This window comes from Odocoileus virginianus, unplaced genomic scaffold, assembly GCF_023699985.2.
Source record: "Odocoileus virginianus isolate 20LAN1187 ecotype Illinois unplaced genomic scaffold, Ovbor_1.2 Unplaced_Contig_4, whole genome shotgun sequence".
Taxonomy (NCBI): domain Eukaryota; kingdom Metazoa; phylum Chordata; class Mammalia; order Artiodactyla; family Cervidae; genus Odocoileus; species Odocoileus virginianus.
The window spans coordinates 2,328,318-2,352,543 of NW_027224321.1; the positions used below are offsets into that span (position 1 = coordinate 2,328,318).

General features: G+C 45.7%; 1 protein-coding gene across 2 annotated transcripts in view; it reads right to left on the minus strand.

Moving 5' to 3' along the window:
• The window catches only part of IQCA1 (IQ motif containing with AAA domain 1), a 175,091-nt gene that overhangs the window by 97,973 nt on the left and 52,892 nt on the right, over positions 1-24,226 (minus strand). For both annotated transcript variants that reach the window (XM_020905508.2, XM_020905507.2), the window contains exon 7: positions 3,641-3,725. In XM_020905508.2, the coding sequence (XP_020761167.2) occupies positions 3,641-3,725 (85 nt within the window). The remainder of the gene's footprint in view (positions 1-3,640; positions 3,726-24,226) is intronic.

Here is a 24,226-nt window from a genome sequence, read left to right on the forward strand (position 1 = left end):
TCACGCAACAGAGGTAAAAAGGTTTTTTCCACTCTGAGGTTATGACATATTTCTTTGTTGGCTGCTTTTAGTTCTTTTGTGCTTTTGTTTTGTTTGACATTAAATCTTTGATCCATTTGAAATCATTCTGGGGTAAAGTATAAAGAGACAGAGACTTAATTTTCTTCTTTTCCAGTTGACAACCTGCTTATTATAATCCCATTCATTAAATGGTCTTTTTACTTTTCTTTATACAAGAAGGATGACAGGCTTCCTTATTATATACTAAATTTCCACGTGTACTTGGATATATTTCTTGATTTTCTGTTCTTTTTCATCTAATCATCTGCCTGTACCAATGGGCTCTTAAAAACATGTTTTAATACCTGGCAGGGCTGGTTCCTCCTCATTACCCTTCATTCTCAGAATTTTACTAGTTATTCCTGGTTATTTATTTTCTGCCCAAAGTTTAAAATCAAATTAGTCACCCTCTGCATGCCCTAACTCCTTACTCCAACAAAATGCTATTGGTATTTTTATTTGGATCATATTGTATGTATAAACGATGTTTGGGAGAGCTGAAGTATTTATAACATTGAGCATTCCTACCTAAGAACACAATATGCTTTTCCATCTGCTCAATTTCATTTTTCAGAACGTTTTAAGCTTTTATTTCCACATATCACACATTTATTATTAACTTTATTCCTGGATGTTTTATCTTTGTGTCACTGTTGCTGTTATAAATGGACTCCTCTTATATTTTCTAAATGTAGCTGCTATTTGAACATATAAAAGCTTTCTCTTTCTGCATATTAATTTTGTAACTCCTCATCTTCTCATGTTGTTTAAGGTTTTTTTTTTTTTTAGTTTATTCTCTTTGCTTTTCTAAGTACAGAACATATCTGCAAAAAGTGATCGTTCTCCCTCTTCCATTCCAATTTATCACTCAATGTTCTTTCTCTTGTCTAAGAGTGTTCAATAGATCCTGTTCGTCAATGGTGATGATGACTACCCTTGCATTTTTCATGACATCAGTGTGTTTCTTGTGAATTTCTTTAAGCATGATATTAACTTGTGAACTAAAAAATATTTTGTCATGTTAAAGAAGTATCCATGTATTCCATTTTTGTCTTGTTTTCTTAATATCAAGAATGGGAGTTGACTCTGTAAAGTGCCTTTCAGCACCCACAGTGATGAGCTTATGGTTTTCCCTTTTGGATCTCTTCAGATAATGCAATGTATTCACAGACATCCAAAACACAACCACACTGACATCCTGGAATAAACACCACGTGGCTGTGGTATTTTGCTAATATTTCATTTTGAATTTTTGAATTAATACTCACAAGTATGACTGGTCTGAGGTTCTATTTATATTCCATCTTTTGGGGGATTTGGCATCAATGTGATTATCCTCACTTCATAGAAAGTCTTTTTATTGCTTTTTTTTTTAACAAATATAAATGACTACACACATGCATGCTATAATGACTATGCTTGGTCTATCTTTTCAGCTTCCTCCCCTTCCCCTTTCTCCTACTCTCCTCCTCCTCCCCATCCCTCATTGGTAATAACTGCGAAGACTTCCTGAACACTTTCAGAGTGCCAAACTCTGTTCCGAGTACATTACATGTATCATCTCATCTAATGATTCCTCAGTCCAGAGATTCAGGTCTTGCTGGTATCTGCATTCACAGACAAGAAACCCGAGACACAGGGGGTCAGACACTTGCCTAAGGCTGCAGACCCAGTGGAATTCTGATTTCTCACCACAAGGCTGTCCTGACTCTTCACTCATCTGCCTTTTAAAAAAATGTTTATTGATTTATTTGGCCATGCTGGGTTTTAGGTGTGGCAACCGGGATCCTAGTTGAGGCATGAGAACTCTACTAACTGCAGCAGGTAGGGTCTCGTTCCCCGACCAGGGATTGAACCCCGGGCCCTCTGCACTGCAATCTCTTAGCTCTTAGCCACTGGACCACCAGGGAAGTCCCTCACCTGTCTTTTAAAGTCAGGCTGCTCTGTGGCCCCCATTTCCTTGTGTATTAATTCTAGTGTATTAACCAGACGTCCTCAGTCTTCTTTTGCTTTTAGTCTGATTGGACATAAACTCTGCTTTCGAGAGTTTCTGATGGACAATTTAGACATTCCACCAACATTCCTAATTCTGTAATTGTTACCCTTCTAAACTGACATGAAACATGTCTGGCTGCCTGCCAGGGGCTTTCAAGACACAACCTGTGCCGGGTAATTTAGCTGGAGGGACAAGACCTAAACACGTAAGAAAGTGAAATAACAGCACATCAAAATGACAGTGACTCTAGGCAGGCCATGATGAACGGCCAACAAGAGGGTGGTTATTAAGTGGGGAGGACAGGAGGGCGGAGGCAAGGCTTTGGCAGCTGACGTTGGCTTGACAGGGGACTGGGAGGGGGGCGCTTCCGCCGGACCCCGAGGGCTCAGGCAGAGGGGCACAGGGGGCAGGGACGCTGAGCGTAGGGTCGGCAGTACTGGCGCGATCTCACCTTCAGCATGGCTTTTACCATTGCTTAGTTAGCGCTTCACGTCACTTAACTAACTACCCAACTAACAGACACGGGGCTGCCCTGGTGGCTCAAATGGTGAACAACCGCCTGCAGTGCAGGAGACCCAGGTTCCATCCCTGGGTCGGGGAGACCCCCTGGAGAAGGAAATGGCAACCCACTCCAGTGTCCTTGCTGGAGAACCCCATGGACAGAGGAGCCTGGCGGGCTATGGCCCATGGGGTTGAAAAGAGTTGATCATGACAGAGCGACTCACACAACGCACACTAGCCTGGTTTCCTCTTTGTCAGTGATGTGAACAGTGAGGACGAGAACAGCTATTTCAGTTATCTATGGCAAGAATCAGCAAACAGTATCACATGGGCCAGATGTGGCCTGTTGCCCATGTTTGTAAATAAAGTTTTATTGGAACACAGCCGTTCCTATCATTTACACATTGTCTGTGCTTTCTCTATAATGGCAGAGTTACTTACTATTTATCTGCTAATGAAGAAAGTCTTCTGTTCCCCTATGGCAAGATCCCTATGGCAACCTGTCTTCTTATTTCCTTAGTATAAATTCCTTACATAGCATTTATGGGTCAAAGGGTATATTTAATAAACATTTTGATATTTACCCATTCCCTGGCCCTCAAAAAATGTCATGTTAACTTATGCATCCAGCTACAATGTTCAGGAGTGACTTTTCCCCACATGTTTACCCACTCCAATTATTATCACAATCTAAAAATTTTAGCAGTCTGATAGGTGAAAGGAGATAGAGTAACATCACTTTATATTTAAGTTTCTTTCCAGACAGTTTTAAAATATTACTATTTTTTTATAAGTTAATATTTTTTGCCTTCTTTTCTACCAAGGTGTTCAGGTCCTACGGTCATCACTTACTAAGAAGATGAGAATCACATGTTGTCACATAGCCTTCAAAGACAGGAGAAACCAGAATTTCATTAAAAAAAGTTTGAAAGTACATTAAGTGATGAATACCAAAAGTATTCCTGTGTAAACATCTGTAGGGAAATAGCCAAGACCTAATAACCCTGCAAACTCATTAACTCTAAGGCTTAAAGGACTGCAATTATGATATAGCTACACTTTATTTCTCAAGCATATCTGTACCTGTTGTGGGGTCTTGTTGGAAAAAATAATAGCGGAACCTCCTTCTTCTTCATTAGGGTAGTCAGGAAAAGTGCCTGTCAAGTTCCTGAGGAGGAAGAAAAGGCAGAATAAACATCCAGGAGCGCAGCCCTTTCTGCTACATTCCTGATGCGCTGGCTCTGCTCAAGCTCACTGCAATGAGTGATGGTTATTAGGATGGGGCTCCCTGCCAGTTGCTGGACGGACATGCAGTCTCTAAGCAGCAGAAGGACCTGGTGACATTCAGAAGCAGGTTTCTCTCCTCAAAGCAATTGTTACTCTGAGTCAGACCTCTCTCCTTAAAGCAGACTGTACTTTTCTGCCTCTTTTTTTTTTAAAAATTATTGCAATACTCCATGCTTGTGTTAAGAATGACGACAGAAGCACAAATTATTTCTTCCTGTTTAAAATGTAGGATAAACACAGGATTTTGAAATAAAACAGAAACATGGTGTTGTTCAAATTACAGACTTGGTACTAGCGCATGAAATAGGCATGCATGCTTTAGATTTCAGTGAGTCTAAGCCCCACATGTTAAGAGATAGGAATAGTCATTGTTTTCTGTAATCATATAGTTTCTATGTTTTAAAAAGCAGTTTGAAATTTAATGTTGAGAAATTTCAGAAGGAATAAAAAGTTAATTTTTCCAAGAGAAACTACCTGGATATGAGTGTTATATTTATTACATACACAGAAAGAAAAACTTTATCAAGTTAGTTCCATTAATCCAGAATCTAAGGGTTAGAAGAGATGCCCCTGCTCAAGATGACCTTATGTTCTCAAGCTTTTGGCCTTAGTTGCTCTTGACACTATTTTTTAAAAAAACAAGTTCTATTTATTTATTTTTAAAATTCTTGGCTGCACCCTGCATCGGGTGGGATCTTAGTTCCCTGACCAGGGATCAAACCTGCACCCCCTGCATTGGAAGGCAGAGTCTTAACCACTGGACCACCAGGCAAGTCCCACTCTTGACACGCTTGATAATTTTTGATGATCCCTAAAGCTTTTGTTTATGTGAGTTCTAGCTGGTGATAGTTACTGTATTAGGTATCAAAGCTGCAACCTTTCTAAAATATGCATTTTCATCACAAACAACAATAATAAACCCATTAGGTGTTCACATAGTAACATTTTTAATGAAGAATATATTTCCCAGAAGAAAAAAATTAGAGGAGTGCAAGTGTTCTGGCTCAGTGGAACTTAGCAGGGTGCTTATATATGCTTCTGTATTCAATCTGCTGCAATATGTTGTTTTGGTTGAAGTATAGAAAGAAAATCTGGCCTCACGCGGATGTATAATTAGAAAAGAGAGGAAAGTTCATTAATAGGCTTTTAGATAGCTGTGAATATTTGGTTTTGATTCCACACCACAGCCTTCCTAAAGGCTGGTGGTGATGCAGAATCTGAAACCTTATCAAGAACTTTGCCTTCCCTGCTACATTAAAAGTCATGTGTCTTGTGCGCTGAACAGATCTTTCACTCAGACATGATTCTGTAACATCAGGTCTTGATCATTTCAAAACTAATGGTCCACTGACTTATGCAGATCTTCCCAAAGCTGATATACATTGCGTGGTATCAAAAATCACAGTCATCAATAACTCCTAGACACCATATGAAAAAGCAGAGATGTCACTCTGCTGACAAAGGTTTGTCTAGTCAAGCTATGGTTTTTCCAGTAGTCGTGTATAGATGTGCGAGCTGGACCATAAAGAAGGCTGAGTGCTGAAGAATTGATGTTTTTGAAATGTGGTGTTGGAGAAGACTCTTGAGAGTCCCTTGGACCACAAGGAGATCAAACCAGTAAATCCTAAAGGAAATCAACCCTGAATAATCATTGGAAGGACTGATGCTGAAGCTCCAATACTTTGGCCACCTGATATGAAGAGCTGACTCATTGGGAAAGATCCTGATGCTGGGAAAGAGTGAAGGCCGGAGGAGAAGGAGGCAGCAGATGGTTGGATGGTATCACCGGCTCAATGGACATGAGTTTGAGCAAACTCCTAGAGATAGTGTAGGACAGGGAAGTCTGGCTTGCTGCAGTCCATGGGGTCGCAAAGAATCAGACACAACTGAATGACCGAACAACAACTCCATCAATCTCAGACTCTAAAGCTAAGCAATGGGAAGCTCTCAGACTCACAGAGATGACTACAAGATTTCCAAACTTGTCATCTTTGCTAGAAAGCTTGGATTTTATTATTAGCAACAAATACCCTCATTTGTTTTCCTTCAGGCTTACTTGGGTCTTTCTGGAGAAAGTATCTCCTTCAAACCTGAGTCTTAACAGCCAGAGTGTCAGTCATCTTTTCAGTGAAAAATAAGGTTCCACCGAAAGGGCTCACTCAGTCTGAAACTGGACAGGTGGCAGGCACCCACCTTGAATGGCCTTCACAGTTTGGGGTGCAGCAGAAGGCAGTCACTCACCTCCAGGTCCCTCATGTACAATATTGAAAAGCTATGTATTCAAGGGTAAGCCCCACAATTATTTTCTACTGTGTCCTCAAGGATATTGTTAAATGAACTTTTTAAAGAGGAAGGTGCATGCCAGTGAGGATCTAGATAAACTGGGGCCATTGCCTTGGGTCAAGGTCAACACCCAGCAGCTCCTTCACCATCTGCCCCCGCCCCACTGCTTTGGCCCCTGTCCCTTCTACAGATTGCCCCCCAAACATCTTAGGACAGCTTCATCCCTGTCTACACAAAATCTCTCAGGTCTCTTGAACATTTCCTGGGGGCTCACTCAGTTGGCATCTGACCCAGCTCCTCAGCGTAGCTTTGAAAGGAACTGGACACAGTGCAGTGTGCGGCTGGTGGGGGAGGTTTGTGGACAAATGCATCACCCCTGGGGATGGTGGGTGATCACCCACTATGTTCAGTTCAGTTCAGTCATTCAGTTGTGTCCGACTCTTTGCAACCCCATGGACTGCAGCATGCCAGGCCTCCCTGTCCCTCACCATCTCCCAGAGTTTGCCCAAGTTCATGTCCATTGCATCAGTGATGCCATCCAGCCATCTCATCCTCTGACACCCTCTTCTCCTTCTGCCCTCAATCTTTCCCAGCATCAGGGTCTTTTCTAATGAGTCAGCTCTTCACATCAGGTGGCCAAAGTATTGGAGCTTCAGCTTCAGCATCAGTCCTTCTAATGAATATTCAAGGTTGATTTCCTTTAGGATTGACTGGTTTGATCTCTTGCTGTCCAAGGGACTCTCAGGAGTCTTCTCCAGCACCACAGTTTGAAGGCATCAATTCTTTGGTGTTCTGCCTTCTTTACAGTCCAGCTCTCACAACTACATGTGACTGGTGGAAAGACCACAGCCATGACTATGCATGGAACTCTGTTGGCAAAGTGATGTCTTTGCTTTTCAACACACTATCTAGGTTTGTTATAGCTTTCCTGCCAAGAAGCAATCTTCTCCTGATTTCAAAGCTGCAGTCACCATCTGCAAAATTATTATGTGGTAAAGATACTGACTTGGTAAGTGGCGGTTATTTATATCACAGCTTTCCCTCAATTATAGTTTAAATCTTAATTTCACAGACATTTATCTTCAACTCTCATCATTTTGCTGATTTTCAAAGCTGCTGTGCAGTGTGTGCCAGAATCCGCCACTGCCGTACCACTGCCTGCCACCTCCCCACTCCACACCCCTCCCGCCCCCACCAACCAATTTCCATTTGCTCTCAAATTGCTGCGACAGGCAAGGCGGAAGCGGGTTCTGCAAATGGGCATCCAAACTGCCAGACGGACCAAGTGATGCAGAAAATGGAACTCATCACATGACTGCATGAAAAATAACCTGAACTACAGACACTTCACCAGATCGACAGGAGAAACAAGAGGTGAGAATCATCCAAAAACACAAAGTCTGAGAAATGGAGGTGGAACTTGATAAGACTGCACTCAGCTATTTGTGAGCTCTTAGCATTTCATCACCTCTGAGCAAATGCTGGCACATCTCATGGGGATTACGGTGGGGGGCAGTTCTTAAGTCACTTAGTTGTGTCCGACTCTGTGTGATTCCATGGACTGCAGCCGCCCAGGCTTCTCTGTCCATGGAATTTTCCAGGCAAGAATACTGGGGTGGGTTGCCATTTCCTTCTTCAGGGGATCTTCCCCACCCAAGGATCAAACTTGCAGTCTCCTGCATTAGCAGGCAGATTCTTTACCACTAGTGCCACCAGGGAAGCCCCATGGGGATTAATTAAATCGACAACTCAATTTTCTGGAACGATACTTAATTTGTATTAAATTAAGTATAATTTCCAAAACATACACTTTCCGGTATTCATTAAACCCACTCCCTAAAAAGTACCTGGGAAGAGCAGTTCTCCTGGATTCCCTTACCCTCTTGCTCTCCACCCGGGTGCCCCTTCCCAATAAAGTCCTCTGCTTTGTCAGTTAAAAAATGAAATAAATAAAGCAAAATGAAATTAAAAATAGGAAAATTTGAATAGGAACTCTGAATATGAAATATGTTTATCAAACTTGAGATTTATCAACAAACTAGAGAAGGATACTTCTCAAAATCAAATGATACCTCCCCAGCATGAAACCCAGATCACCCCTGAAAAATTACGAACGAAAGAAGCTGAGAAGCCAGCCAGGCCCCCGCCTCACCAGAGAATTAGCCTTCTAAATGATGACGCCCACCCGCTGTTCCAGCATTGGAAGGCTCCAGTAATCTGACATTTCTTCCAGCTTCGACTGCTACCAACCTTAGTTCTTGACTCAGAAAGCATCACCTCCATGTTGCACAGTCAAAATTACCTAGGATAATGGCTTCTGAGTCCTAGGCTCTTGAGTGGGACCTGCACCATCTCCTCCCTAAATGGGCTTCAGGCAAGGTTCACACGTGTAAACCAATGACTCTGAAACCACAGCCATCCATCGTTTGATCCCATAATGTTCTCACTTCATTTTCTCCCCAAACCCCAATCCAAACCCTTGGTCCATGACTGGGTTTTCAATGTGTCTTTGGCCCTGAAGATATGACATTTGTCCTGCGCATCTCAGAGCCCAAGAGAATAGCCTTTGCCTGAGGCATCGTGGAAGCAGGTCCCCACTGTGCCCGAGGCCAGTGGCCAACAGACCTGCCCCCTCCTCAGGTGGGAGGTAGCCCCTATTTTACTTTGTACAAGTGGTGTCTGTCTGGCATTTGCATAACTCAGACCATCTTGCTGCCATTTCCTTTGTTGTTGTTTAGTCACTAGGTCGTGTCCAACTCTTTCTGACGCCACATACTCTGCTGGCTTCCTCTGTCCGTGGCATTTCTCAGGCAGGAATACTGGAGTGGGTTGCCATTTCCTTCTCCAGGGGATCTTCCCAATCCTCAGGGATCGAACCTGCGTCTCCTGCATTGGCAGGTGGATTCTTTACTGCTGAGCCACCTGGGAAGCCCTGCCGTTTCCTTACTGTGCCTGAAAAATGGCTTCACAGTCTGGAGGCAGAAGCCGGGAATGGGGCAGAGGAACCCTCTTGCACTCAGACGGAGAGGAGCCGGCCCGGCCCGTCTGGAATGGCTGAGCATCAGAACTCACAGCAATTGAGGTGGCCTTGCTCACACCTCACAGGCATCTCCGAGCAGCAGCGACCTCTTCTCGGAAGTCAGATGCTCTGCACAGGATGCTGATGGCTCATTATTTTAAACAGGAGGACATAAAATTTGGTGTAACTACAACCCATTGCCCCAGACAATTATTCCGGGGGTGGGGGGTGGAGGTGCCGATGATGGAAGATCACAGAGAAAAGCCCCAGTCCCATCCTGGAAAGAGCAGAATTAAAACACAAACGGGCCAAGCAGTTCTGAGCCGCCTGTAGTCTGTTTCACCTGTCTCACCAATGTATTAGCATTCCTCTTCCTCGGATGCCTCAGTTTAGACCAATTGGGGTGTAAAAATGGAAGCCCGACTTGAATTTGCATTTGCATTTCTTTAGCTGTTACTGACACTGATTGACACTTGGCTACATGCTGGCTGCATTTGTGTAGCTATCTCCTTGGTGTCTGAGTGGTAAAGAATCTGCCTGCAATGCAGGAGACCTGGGCTTGATCCCTGGGTCAGGAAGATCCCCTGGAGGAGGAAATGGCAACCCACTCCAGTACTCTTGCCTGGAGAATCCCATGGACAGAGGAGCCTGGAGGGCTACAGTTCATGGGGCTGTGAAGAGCTGGACAGGACTGAGCGGCAGAGCACGCACGCACTCCTTACCTCTTGGACTCACTTATTAAGAAGAAATGATTATCGCTTGTGCACTTGTTGCATGCAGGTTACACAGCATTTCCACAGACGCTGTTCACAAACTGTTTCTCATTTCATCCTTAAAGAAATTCTGTGAGATGAGCCCTTCTCTCCCCATTTTGCAAAGGAGGAAACTGGAAAATGTGAGAGTTTATATGACTCTTCCAAAGGCAAACAATTCCTTCCTTCTGGGAAGAGCCAAGATTCCAACCTTGGGCTTCTGCCTAGATGCCCAGGATCCCCCACTACTCACAGGCATTTACTGGCTTTGTCAAAAATCCTTAGACAATGGATTGCTTAAGTCTTCAGCTATCAAGTTTACATTATAAACCTATCACACGTGGGCTTCCCTGGCGGCTCAGATGGTAAAGAATTGCCTGTAATGCAAGAGACCTGGGTTCAATCCCTGGGTAAGGAAGATCCTCTGGAGAAGGGAATGGTAATCCACTCCAGTATTCTTGCCTGGAGAATTCTATAGACAGAGAAGCCTGGTAGGCTACAGTCCATGGGGTCACAAAGAGTCAGACACGACTGAGCATTCAGGCATGCACTTTCACATGCATGGACCTTTCACAGGTACAGTCCATAGTCCATGGGGTCACAAAGAGTCGGACACGACTGAGCATTCAGGCATGCACTTTCACATGCATGGACCTTTCACAGGTACACATTTATAACCCAACAATTCCACTATTGGGAATCCCTACTGAAATAAAAGCAGAGATATGAAAGCTTTGTGATGCATTTTTGTACTAGCAAAAGCTGTAAAAAATAAAAACTGTAATAAGAAACTGCAAATAATCAGATTGCAGGGAATGGTTAAGTAACTGTGGTTAAGCACCAGTGTGGAATCCAGCATGGGACTAAACTTCACCTGCTCTACTTTAGCTTTCCACTGCCAGCACTGAATAAATATTTAGGTGGATGAACACATTCAGTTCTCGTGAAGATGACTTGACTCTGTGTGAACAGGTGTTGTTTTTAGTCACTAAGTTGTGTCTGACTTTTTGCAACCCCATGGACTGTAGCCCAGGCTTCCCCGTCGGTGGAATTTTCCAGGCAAGAATACTGGAATGGGTTGGCATTTCCCGGGGGATCTTTCTGACTCAGGGATCGAACCCACGTCTTCTGCATTGGCAGGCGGGTTCTTTACCACTGAGCCACCGGGGAAGTGCTAAGTGAACAGAGGGGATGCTAAAGACAGAATATGAAGGGGAAAAAGTGGGCTGGGCATCCATCTGGGTTATCGAAATAAAAGGGGACAGGACTTGTTGAGTTGCTAAGTCCTGTTCTGACTCTTTGCGACCCACGGATTGCAGCAGGCCAGGCAGGCCTCCCTGTCCCTCACTATCTCCTGGAGTTTGCCCAAGTTCATGTCCACTGAGTTGGTGATGGTTTGATGGCATCACCGATTCAATGCAGAAAGGAGAGCGTCAAACAAGTGTATGTTTATGTCTGCAGGTGCAGGGGGAGGCAAGCACTGTTCATCTGGATTAGCTAAGAGGGAGGGGCTGGAGGGAAGAGACCATTGATTTTTTTCCTGTGTATACTGCAATATTATTTTACTTGTTACGGCAAATAGGAATCATGTTTATAATGAAATAAAACTATAAAGTAAAACAATTTATAATAAAAAATAAATTTTATTTTTGGTTGGCTTCCTTTCTGTCTTATTTTAGGGTTCGGTTATTATATAGACCCTGTAATTTTAACAGTGGAAAAAATTTTTGTTTCTATAGTTGGAAAATTGTGACCTTTCTCCAGGGAAGTTAAATCCTCTGTTCTGTTTTCTACTGCTTGTTGGCTTTAGCAATTAAGGCAATCTGATTATTGCGAGTGTATTTTTCCCATTCCTATTACTTTTTAAACTTAATTTATCATATGCTATTTATTTCCATCTAGGTTTGTCAGTTCTGGGACTCTCTTCTTTATTTCACTGATTTATGCTTGTACTTTTATATTAGTGTAATGCATTTACCTTATTTTTCTTTATAATATTCTTGAAAACACAGTGCCATTTGTCCTTCCTTATTGTTCTTATTTCCTGATTTTAATCCTAATGACTTTAATAATTATGTTTTCAAGTTCAATAAATAATCCTGTTGGGATTTTAATTGAAATTGTGTCTTGTCTATAAATTACCCAGAGCAGTCGTGTCATCTTTCCATTTAACCAGAAACATGGCACGTCTCACCATTTATTCAAGTCTTTTAAAATTTCTTCAACGTTTGTAATGTCTTAAACTTCTTAAACTTTCATATCTATTTCACAGTCTATCACCAATTTTTTAAAAAATAAGTTTTTCTACTTTCTTAAAAATATTCTTCTTTCCTTTTGATGTCACTATATTGACAAAAATTTATACTATGGCACTAATTATTAGGCCCGGAGTAGGAAATGGCAACCAACCCATTTCCGTACTCTTGCCTGGAAAATTCTATGGACAGAGAAGCCTGGCGGGCTACAGTCCACAGGGTCCCAAAGAGTTGGACATGACTGAGCGACTGAGCAAGCAGGAACTAATTATTAGGGGACGAAATCATCTGTATTTTCCTTTCCCTTGTGGGACAACCTACAGTGTTTCCTCATTTGGCGCATAGCTCTCTTTTGTTTTAAAAAATACTTGCTGTTTCATTCATTCAAGCACTCGTTTAGAACCATGTGCCAGACACTGTTCTGGGCACAGGGAAAAAGCAGTAAACAAAAGATTAAACAAATCCTTGTTTTTTATTCAGCTTACATTTTTATTATGCTAAGAATTAACCCTTCTCTTTGTTTTAGAATTTTTAAAATAAGAAGTGGGCATCCCATCTCATCAGATAGCTTTTCTGCATGACCTGAAATGATTATAGTGCTTTTCCTGATGTATATAATATTGCATTTTCCTACCACGGATCTATTTATATTCCTGGGAATAAACACTCGTGTCTAATTTTGAACGACTTGGAAACCTAAAAGTCCTCTCTGAAATAACAAGGGAGTCAGAGAGGAAAGACAGAACCCAAACAAGCTGGCTATGAACCAGGAAAACAATCACAACATATGCTTCTTCATCCCATGGCACACGGAGTCAGTAACATACGTGGAAGCCTCTAGTCTCCCTTCTCCCGGATCTCATGAGCAGAGACAACAAAAGCTGCATGGTGGTGAGTTCTGGGAGCAGAAACTATAGAAGCACATCTCCCAGGTGCTAGGCGCCCTGTGGAGGCGGCCGCTGGGGCCGGGCCACGGCGGTGCTCCGAGAAGGTGTCCCTGGGATGCCCTGAGAAGAGCCAGGCCTTGGTCGGTGGCCACAGGACACTCGCCCTCCTGGAGAGGAAAGGGAGCCACTTTACGAGGCAGGGGCATGGCCCGCTTTAGGTTTTTACAGGATGATCCCTGCTCTCTGGGGCCACGCCTTTGTGCACCTCCTTCCTCTTGAGTGGGGCTGGGACTCCGGCTTGGAGCCAGTACTACACACGAGCGTGACGACACCCCCAGCCCACAGCCAGGGACGGAGGCCCGCGGTCCGGCAGCCCAGAGACGCCGAACGCTGCCCACAGCCCGGAGGGCGTGGGTGCGGATGAGACCCCGAGCAGAGGACGCAGCTGAGCCCAGACCCCTACCCACAGAGACCCTGGGAGCAGCAACGGGGTGCTTTTCAGTCAGTAAGTAGGCTTGCAAGCCTGAGTGAGACCGTCATGGACTCAGCCATACGTCGTGAACACGCTGTCATCAACCTGGAAGCAGGCCTGGGGAGCCAGGGTGGTTTTGGGGAGGAGGGTTCAGAAGCTGCTGCCCGCAGGCCAGGCGGCAGCGAAGTCAGAGGCCTGGGGGGTCGGTGTAGTAGTAGAAGCAGTGACAGTCGCTCGGTTGTGTCCAACTCTCTGCGACCCCATGGACTGGAGCCCGCCAGGCTCCTCTGTCCAAAGGATTCTCCAGGCAAGGATACTGGAGTGGGGTGCTGTTCCCTTCTCCTCGGGATCTTTCCAAACCAGGGATGGAACCCGAGTCTCCTACATTGCAGGCAGGCGGTTTACTGTCTGAGCCGCAGGGGAGCCCTGAAGGTCGGTGGGCTGGGAGCATAGTTGGAAGCTAATGGGGTTTTCCAGCCGACTGTGTGCGGGGCCGAGAGAAGATGAGGAGCTGGGGTGATGCTCGGAGACTGGATGGGTGGGCTCTCATCTGCTGGGATGAGGGGCTGTGGGGGGCAGGTCTGAGGGGATGAGGTGCCAGCTTACTTCTGGATGTGTGGAGCTTGAGACCCCCTCTCCCTGGTACCTCCGCCCCTACTCCTGCATGTCAGTGGGGATACTGGGCGGCACTGACATCTCCACAACTGGAGTTCTGGGGAGCGAGCGGCCCGGGTGAGGATTCATGTTTGGAGAAAACCAAACAAGAGATGGAATGGTACGCTGTGAGCTAGGATGAGGTTACCATGGATACCGAGAAGGGCAGGAAACAGAGGGAGGCGAGGGAGGAACCAGCGATGCCTCTGAGTAGCTCCTATCATGTATTTTGTGTTGGATGATTTTTCTCCTCTCTTTTCAGATGACTACCCTGCCATTTATGCCATGTAACCAACATTGGCCCCAAGACAGGGCTGTAACCAATATCAGCCTCAAGACAGGGCATTTGTTGGGCAAAGCTGATGATTTCAGGAGCAGCAGAGGCCACTTCAAGTCAGACGGCCTTTCCAGCCAGAAAGGGCGAGGTCCCAGGCCCCCAGCAGGCGGATTCCATTCTCCACCGGCCGCTGGTTCTCTTCGGAAAGCCGAAGGGCTTAAGTGTGACGACCTTGGATCTTGGTTTAAAGATGCAATGTTGGAGCTTCCCTGGTGGTCCAGTGGATAAGAATACGCCGGCCAGTGCAGGGAACACGGGTTTGATCCCCGATCTGGGAGGATTCCACATGCTGCAGGGCAACTAAGCCCATGGGCCACAGCTGCTGAGCCCCAGAGCCCGTGCTCTGCAACGAGAGAAGCTACAGCAACGAGAAGCCCGACTACCGCCTTTGGAGAGCGGCCCCCGCTCCCTGAAACCAGCCAGAGAAAGCCCACACACAGCAACAAAGGCCCGGAGCAGCCAAGAATAATAACTTAATTTTAAAAAAATGCAAAGTTATTTCTGGATAGCCTGATCTAGCAATCACGTTGAAATGATCTGCAAAGAATCTTCCATGGCCCTGTTTTCATGTTTTAAGTACTATGTGCTCAGAACTTGCTATCATGGTCTCTTTTAATCCCCCCAACAGCCCTGAGAGGTGGCTTGCTGCTGTTAGTATTTTCCAGATGAGAAAACTGAGGTTTGGTGAGTTTCGGCGGCTGCCCCAGCAGGGCCAAGTGTGGACCAACCAGAGAACCTGCTGGGTCGGCTGCCCTGCGGTACACTTTACCCAGGCCCACGGGCAGAGCTGAGCTGACGGCCACAAAAAGCACATGGGTGGTTTAGGTTTCATAATACAGCATTAAAATAAATTTGTGGACCCAATAAGGAAGCGTTTAGTGGGAGCTAAATGTATAATGAAAATGGTATTTAACTGGAAATGAAGAAACCAGGGCTGCAGTCACCAATTAGAGGTGTGATTTGAGCAAATCGCTCCATGAGCTGGGGAGCCTGGTGAGCTTCCTTGTGTCAAATGATTCTGTTGAGCTAGGTCTGCTCATTCATTGTTAAAAAGTAAGTATTGTGTGCCTATCAGACAATTTCTAAAGTCCCTTTCAGCTCTAGAAACTATAATTTATATGTGACAATGTTAATGGGGGAAGGGCAATGTTAATTTCTTACAGAATACTCAATGATTAATGTTGCTTTCTTGTAAAAATACCTTGGACAGAGCTACCTGCCTTTATATCCTTTTATTTAGAGGAGCCTGAGGAGGAAAAAATCCCACGCCTTCTATATTTCAGTTAGCAAACGTGAGGCTCCGAACATTTGGTAAAGTTCGGGCTGATTAAAGATTTATGCATATTGTCAAAAATTCTTGCACAAATGTGAAAAGGACCAGCTCTCCAGTCTGCAGTGATTTAGAAAGCAGAACTCCTAAAATGATAAATCTCCCCCCTGAGCTCTGACACCGAGCTATAGCAGTCCCACCGTTTCAGATGCCCAGGACAGAGATTTATCTGTGTTTCATCAAGTATGAAAAATATATGGATGGAGGGGTTTCCGGCCAGTGCCCCCCCAAGTCTTCCAACCACCTCCATTAATGTCAGCAGGCTCATAAATTTCTCCTGCGTTCTAAAGAAAGCAGCTTGTGCCACCGCACAGAAGCCTCCGAAAGTGTCACTTGCTGCCTATAAATTCACTTACACTCAATAAAGGCAATTGGCTACACATGGACTTAATAACCGTGGCCCTCATTGGGAAACTGAGGGGTTCACCGTTTCTCAAAGGAGAGGAGGAGAGAGTAGTGTATAAATCGAGGTGATGTCTCGGTTTCACTTTACAAAATCTGATTTATTCATTGATGTTTCTACTTATTAGTGGGCTATTTATTAGCAGTTACCATTCCAGGAGGAAGCCTCCTTCTTCATCCCAAGGTATCACTGTTGCTCAGGCTCAACTCCTACATGAAACTCCCTGCCCTGCCCTGTGCTCACATTGATTTTATTAAAAGGGACAATATATTACCGATAACACAATTGACTATCTAGACTTTGATTACTCTTCTGTTGAGAAAATGATTAATATGCTTTATTTTCACCTTTTGTCTTAAATATTTATCTGTATAGGAAACTTAATATAAAGAACAGATCACTTCAGGAACTAATGCAGAGAATTTTCTGTTTAAATAGATGTCCATCCATTTCTGTTTACACACCTGTCATTTTAAACCACAGACATCATTCATTCATCAACCATTCTTCAGTCAAAGAAGCCGCTGCCCTTCCTAACTCAGGAGTCCACAAGGCTAAGAAAGGCAGACACAGGGGAAGGTAGGTTAGCAAAATGTCCACATTTACGTTCCAAACTTGGTTCCTATGCCCTGCTTTCAAAAAGAATCTTTTACAGACAGCAACAGAGCAATTACAGAAAAGGGAAGCTTTAGAGTTCAAGGTTAATTCTGAAGCTCCTCTGACATCATTCTATCAAGTGACAAATACCTGTTTATGAAATAAAGGCATGACAGTTCCTGTCTGGAGCAACATGTGTGTTGATGTCTGTCACCATATAACACAGAACTGAAGAGTCTGCTGAGTCAAACCCAAAGGCTTTATACCCAAACAATAGCCTGTCCAGCCTTGCAGGGTATAAAGTGCTTATAAGGCAGTGGCTCCCAAGCCATCCAACTTTCCCAGTTAGAGTGGCTTCAGCAGAAAGCCAGGAGATTTGGGGGCTTTCATATCTCCAGGATAATACTGGCTTTAATTTTTTCAGTGATTCTCTGACGTTCCTTACGGGGATTACCTACATTTTCCCTCCCCCCGAAAGGCATGCAGAGGCTGGCGCTACCTCTAACCCAAGGCCTTGCTAAGGTGCTTCAGTTGTGTCCGACTCTTCATGACCCTGTGGACTGTAGCCGGTCAGGTTCCTCAGTCCATGGGGTCTCCAGGCAAGAATACTGGAATGGGTTGCCGTGCCCTTCTCCAGTGGATCCTCCCAGGGATGGAACCACGTCTCCTGCATTGCCGGTGGATTCTTTACCACAGAGCCACTGGGAAAGCCCAAGGTTACTCAAAGTATTACCCCAGGTCCAGGACGCAGCATCTCCCAGGAGCTTGCTAGAAATTCAAACTCGACACCAAAAACACAGGCAACAAAGTAAAGACAGACAATTCGAAGCACATGAAACCAAAAGCTCGTGTGCCACAGAGGAAACTCAGCAAAATGGAAAGGCAACCTACAGAATGGGAGAAAGAATTCATAAACCATGTATCTGATAAGGGATTAATATTCAAAATACATAAAGAACTCCCACAACTCAACAGCAGAAGACCCCCAAATAACCTGAGTTTAAAATGGGCAAAGGAAGTGAATAGACATTTCTCCAAGAAGACATACAAATGGCTAATAGGTACACAAAAAGATGCTCAACATCACGAATCATTAGGGAAACATAAATTGAAGCCATAACGAAGTGTCCCCTCACATGTGTTAGGATGGCTGTTATCCGAAGAGGAAAGATAAGTGTTGACGACAAGCATGTGGGGAAAAGGGAACCTTGTCCACTGTTGGCAGGAATGTAAATTGGTTCCGTTGTTATGGAGAAAAGTATGGAGGTTCCTTAAAAAAAAATTAAACATAGAGTTACCATAGAATGCAGCAAGCCCACTACTGGGTTTATGAAAGTGGGAGTGAAAGTCGCTCAGTCGTGTCCGACTCTGCGACCACATGGACTACACAATCCATGGGATTCTCCAGGCCAGAATACTGGGTTGGGTTGCCTTTCCCTTCTCCAGGGGATCTTCCCAACCCAGGGATCGAAGCCGGGTCTCCTGCATTGCAGGTGGATTCTTTACCAGCCGAGCCACAGGGAAGCCTAAGAATATTGGAGTGGGCAGCCTATATATATATATATCTGGGTATATATCCAAAGGAAATAAAATTGGGATCTCAAAGTAATATGTGTACACTGTGAAATAACAGGAAAAATGTATGTTGGTCTCTGCCTCCAGTTCCTGGCACAGGAACTAAATGCCTTGGACTTTCCTGGGTGACAGGAGACTGTTCTGTTCGAATGAGGTGATGCGTCCTGGGCTCCTGAGTGGGGGCTGGCCCCCAGAAAGACCAAGCCGCGATTAGAAGCTTGGAAATTTCAGCTCCATGCTCTATTGACTAGGCAGGCAGGAGGAATGAAAACTGAGTTCATGGTCGGTCATGCCTATGTGAAGACGCCTCCAGACAATTTCCCGAAGCCGGGGGGTTTGGAGAGCTTCTGGGGCTGCAAGCCTGGTGTCTGGAGGGGGGTGTGGCAGCTGGTGCCTCTCCCCACACCTTGCCTGTGTGTCCCTTCCATCTGGAGGTCCACTTTCATCCTTTATCACTTCTTTTTATAACAAACAAGTCAGTGTGTTGCCCGGAGTTCTATGAGCTAGTGGAGCCAGCTGTCAAAGCCAAGGGAGGAGTCCTGGAAACCCAGATTTACAGCTGAATGGTCAGCAGGATGGGAGACAGCTGAAGCTGGAGCGGCAGCTTTGCAGGGCTGAGCCCCTAACATGGGGGGGGGGGGCGGTCTGAGGCTCTCTCTAGGGAGGCATCAGAACTCCACAGCATCACAGGACACCCCAGCTGGCGCTGCAGAGACCAGCTTGATGTGTGGAGAACCCACACACATAGGCAGTCAAGAGGCGGCATGGTCAAAGCGTGTAGTCAAGGACACACATCTATTTTCAATGCAGTGTTACTCGCAAGATGGAAACAACCTGTCTGTTGCTGCATACATGGGTAAGGAAAACGTGGTCCGTACACGCGACTGAATATTACTCGCTGTAAAAAGAAGGAAATCCGGCCATAGGCGACAACATGCATGAACCGCAAGGGCTCTATGCTCCGAGAAGTGAGTCAGACACACAAGGGCACGTGACTCACATGAGGAACCCGAAAGGGTCAAACTCACAGAAGCAGAGGAGAGGAGGTTGCCAGGGGCCGGGGGAGACAGGAAGGCATCAGTCAAATGGTACAACGCTTCTGTCAGCCAAGACGAGTAAGTTCCAGAGACCTACCACATGGCATGGAGCTAGAGTTTACAATACTGCACACTTCACGTTTTTGCTAAGAGGGTATAAGTGATGTTACACACTTTCATTGCACACGCAACAATAAATCAAGAAAAGAATGGGAGGTAATTATAAAAAATTCAGACTCTTCCCACTGAGGACCTACTGAATCAGAGCTTCAGGGGCAAGGGGGATCTGTTCTGACAAGCTTTTCAGCTGATTTGCTCCTTTTTCTTTTTTTCAGGCCATACTATGCGGCATGTGGGATCTTAGTTCCCCTACCAGGGATTGAACCCATGCCCCCTGCATTGGGAGTGCAGAGTCTTAACCACTGGACCACCAGGGAAGTGCCATGAGCTGCAGTGTGAGAGGCACTGCATTCTGACCTGATGCTCATTACAGAGTTTAGCTGGACCTGCGGCTCAGCTCCGCACATGTACCGCATCCGCTGAATCGCAGGCACGCGGCTGGGTTCAATGAAAACCCGAGGAAGACACCACTGCCCTGTTCCTCCCCCCAGAAGCTCACAATCCAGAGGGAAACACACAGGTTCGGTGCAGGGGACCTGGGGGCTGGGGGTGTGGCCTGGAATGATCTATGGCCCTTAGAGAGACAGTCTGGCCCCTGTACTTGTAGAGGAGCGTCAGGGCCTGTCTTTCCACGGGACTCGGGGCCCGGAGAAGCCTATAGCTGCCGGGTGCTCTCTGTCTGATTTACTGGGACAATGGACGGCAAAATATGCGATTTCATGCGGGTGTGCACCCGTCCCGAAGGTCTCTATGAGCAATGCCTGAGTCCTTGATTTCTCATCCACCTCTTCTTACGTCCCCCATTCAAGCTAATATATTTTCCATCAAAGCCAATGGTGGAAAAAAGCTCTTCACCTTCTCAGAGGAGTCATCCACACATGTTCACATCTCTTCCACAGACCACAGCTGCTTTGGAGAATTTACTGAAACTATAATTACACAAGGAATTCGAAATGATGACCTGCAGTCACCTCCCCTGGCCATCCGTTTCCCTCTATGCTCCTGAAATCTCTTTTTAGTTTCTGAAAGGAACTCACGCTCAATGTAGAAAACCTGAAATATAAAGGCAAAGAACAGACAGAGCCGTGGTCCCATTCCCGGGAAGGTATCGATCATGAACATTCTAGTGGCTTCTTTTTGATGTCCTGCAAAGTCCTCCGAACAATTCTGAACTCTCCCCTGAGGACCAATCCGGGTTTGACACAATGATCAAGCTTCAGAAAGCCTCTGCTCACCCTGACTTTAGTTCTGCCAGGAGCGACCCCAGTTTTTAGCCAAGCTACCTGACTGCTCTGAGTCTGCTTTGTCACCTGCAAAATAATTGGAGTCAGCCAGCGTTCTCAAATCCCGCGGTTCCTCTGTGGCTCTCTCCCATTTACTGACACAGACCATCACCATGCTCTGTGGAAAGAGGCTCAGAGGCTGGGGCAGAGAAGGAGCTGGGGACAAGGAAAGCTCCAGGCTTCTAGGGGGTACCCAACGAGCAACCCAGCCATAGGCAACTGCCATCCCTTCCCAAAAAATGACAGGGGAGTCCAAGACGCACAGGACAGGGTTTCTGCTGCTGGGAGGTTCATAAGGAGGACGTGAGCTCAGTGTCGTGGGAGCAGCAAGCCTTTTGGAACCAAGAACCTGAGTATGAATGGCCTCTAGTGAGTCACGGACTCCAGGAAAGACACTCAACTGTTCCCAGCCCTGGGGTCCCAGAAGAGCATCCACGGGGAGACCCTCCTGGAGGAGCAGTGGCCAGGGACACAGGTCCAGAAGGAGGTTCCCAGCTTCCCGAGGACTGAACAGTGATGGAAGCTGGTGCAGACCCAGGGGCCTAGGAGATCCCGGCCGGGGACAGCACGGAGCTGGGTGGGAGAGATCCGAATGTCTTTTCTGAAAGAGGCATTCACTTTTTCAGGCAGATGGGAAACTGAGGTTCTGCCCTGCTCCAAACACCTTCCCAGCACCATTCTCAGCAGATTTCTGCTCGTGGCTGGGGAGGTCTACTGGGCAGTGAGAGAGGAGTCTATAAGTCTGTCTAGGTCCACAGGCCTTAAAATTACAAAGCTTCACTTGCTGAATGGTACTCAAAAGGGCAAATTTTACTGCATTTAAACTCTACCTTAACCTTCAAAATTACAAAAAAATATTAGCAAAGCATGCCAGGACCTCTTTCAGGAAAAATGTATATTTCCTGGTGATCTGTAGACGTGTCGCTCCCGTAGACAAGTCACATCCCGGCTCCCCACCCCGGGGACTAGAAGCGCATTCCACCCTGTCTAATTTTTGTTTGCCTGCCTTGTCATTATCCCCTCAGCTTTATCCCCACCCCCAGCCCTTGCAGCCCTTCCGCCCCCGCCTCCACCACCAGCCAGTCCCTCCTGCCATCAGGAATGCAGCATTTTGAAAAGATGCTTGTGGCTGCAAATATAAAGGCCCAGACCCAGCAACGAAAATGCAGTGTTTTGAATGTGGCAACTAATTCCACATTGCAAACTTGTGTGTCTGAGAATGTGCTGGCCTTCTGATAAGAGTGTTGGCTGTTCTCGCTGTCATTGATATGACGGTGTCATTTAAAATAATTACTGAGGCTGGATCAGGTGCCACACACCATCCTAAGGGCTTTATATATATTATTCTGTTATCCTATCTGTGAGGTCAATACTGTTAAATACCCTCATTTTAAGATGAGGAGAAAGAGGCACAGAGAGGTTAAACAACTGGTTCAAGGTCACACAGCCTGTAATTAGGTGTTAGATCTGGGATCTGAACCAGGCAGCCTGGCTTTCAAGACCACTCTTGCTGTGTGTGTGTGATTTGCAATGTACTTGTTTATGATACAGAGCATGACACGTGCCCTCACATCATTAGATTAAATAGAAGAGGCATTTTATTTCCCAGCCAGGCTCACCCTGCTGAGGATGAAAATCATTTCAAGACCCCAGAGTCCTGCCTCTTTGCCATCACTTCTGATTGACCCCAAAGGGCAAATTTTACTGCATTTAAAGTCTATCTTAATCTTCAAAGCTATGACCAACCTAGACAGAATGTTAAAAAGCAGAGATATTACTTGCCAACAAAGGCCCATCTAGTCAAAGCTATGGTTTTTCCAGTAGTCATGTATGGATGTGAGAGTTGGACTATAAAGAAAGCTGAGTGCTGAAGAATTGATGCTTTTGAACTGTGGTGTTGGAGAAGACTCTTGAGAGTCCCTTGGACTGCAAGGAGATCCAACCAGTCCATCCTAAAGGAGATCAGTCCTGAGTGTTCATTGAAAGGACTGATGCTGAAGCTGAAACTCCAATACTTTGGCCACCTGATGCGAAGAACTGACTCATTGGAAAAGACCCTGATGCTGGGGAAGATTGAAGGCAGGAGGAGAAGGGGACGACAGAGGATGAGATGGTTGGATGGCATCACCGACTCAATGGACATGAAGTTTGAGCAAGCTCCGGGAGTTGGTGATGGACAGGGAGGCCTGGCGTGCTGCAGTCCATGGGGTCGCAAAGAGTCAGACACGACTGAGCGACTGAATTGAACTGAATCTTCAAAATTAAAAAAAAGATCAGCAAAGCATTCCAGGACCTCTTCAGGAAGAATGTGTATTTCCTGGTGCGTTGGCTTAAAAACTGGAACAAGGCTATGTCGTTTACACCATTTCCAGATTCCTCAAGATTACACGGGTTAAGAGGAGTCTGCTAAGAGCCCAGGAGAAATGCCACAGGGCCAGTCCTAGAGCTGTCACCCCATCCGGGTGACTTCTTACTTACTTCTCTCTAGATTGAAGGTGAGCTGGATGCCAGGCATAGTTTCAACAAATTAAGATGAAAAAATGCAGGTGTGGAGAAATGGCCCACACGGGGCCATGTGCAAAGAAACAGCGGCCTAGAATCAGAGCTGCCAGCCGCTCAGGCGGCTCTGATGCCCGTGTGGAGAAAGGGGGGCGAGACCGTGTGTCTTCAGTGACGAGAGTCCACAGTTCCATAGACGTCAAGGTTCCCCGTGAAGGGGCTGCATGAGGTCACCTCCAAGACTCCTTTGTGGTACTTCAAAATGAAGCTCAGCCACGATAGGGAAACTTAGATGGCAGTTCAGGGAAAGTCCCAAGCCGAGAGAAATACCAGTTATAGCAAGAGAGGATCTCAAAGCAAGTCTTCCCACGACTGTGTCATCCAATACGGTAGCCTCCAGTGACACATGGCAGGACTTCGCCGGTGGCTCGGTGGTGGAGAACCTGCCTGCAATGCAGAAGACGCAGGTTCCAGCCCTGGGTCGGGAAGATCCCCTGGAGGGTGAGATGGCAAACCACTCTGGTATTCTTGCCTGGGAAATCACAAGGACAGAGGAGTCTGGTAGGCTACAGCCCACAGGGTTGCAGAAGAGTCGGACATGACTTAGCAACTAAACAATCACCACAAAAATGTATCTAAATAACTATAGCTTAGAGATCACTTAATAAAAAAGACATCACAAAGAAAAGCATATGAATGACTGGGCAGTTCACAGAAGAAATACTACTAATAAAAAGACCAAAAGATTTTCCAACTGCTCCAAATCATAAAATAAATGCTAATTAAAAGATTACTGAGAAGTCACTGGTCCTGTATCAATCTGGCAAAAAGATAAAAACGGATTCATTAGCCAATGCATCCATCCAACAGAACGTTAAA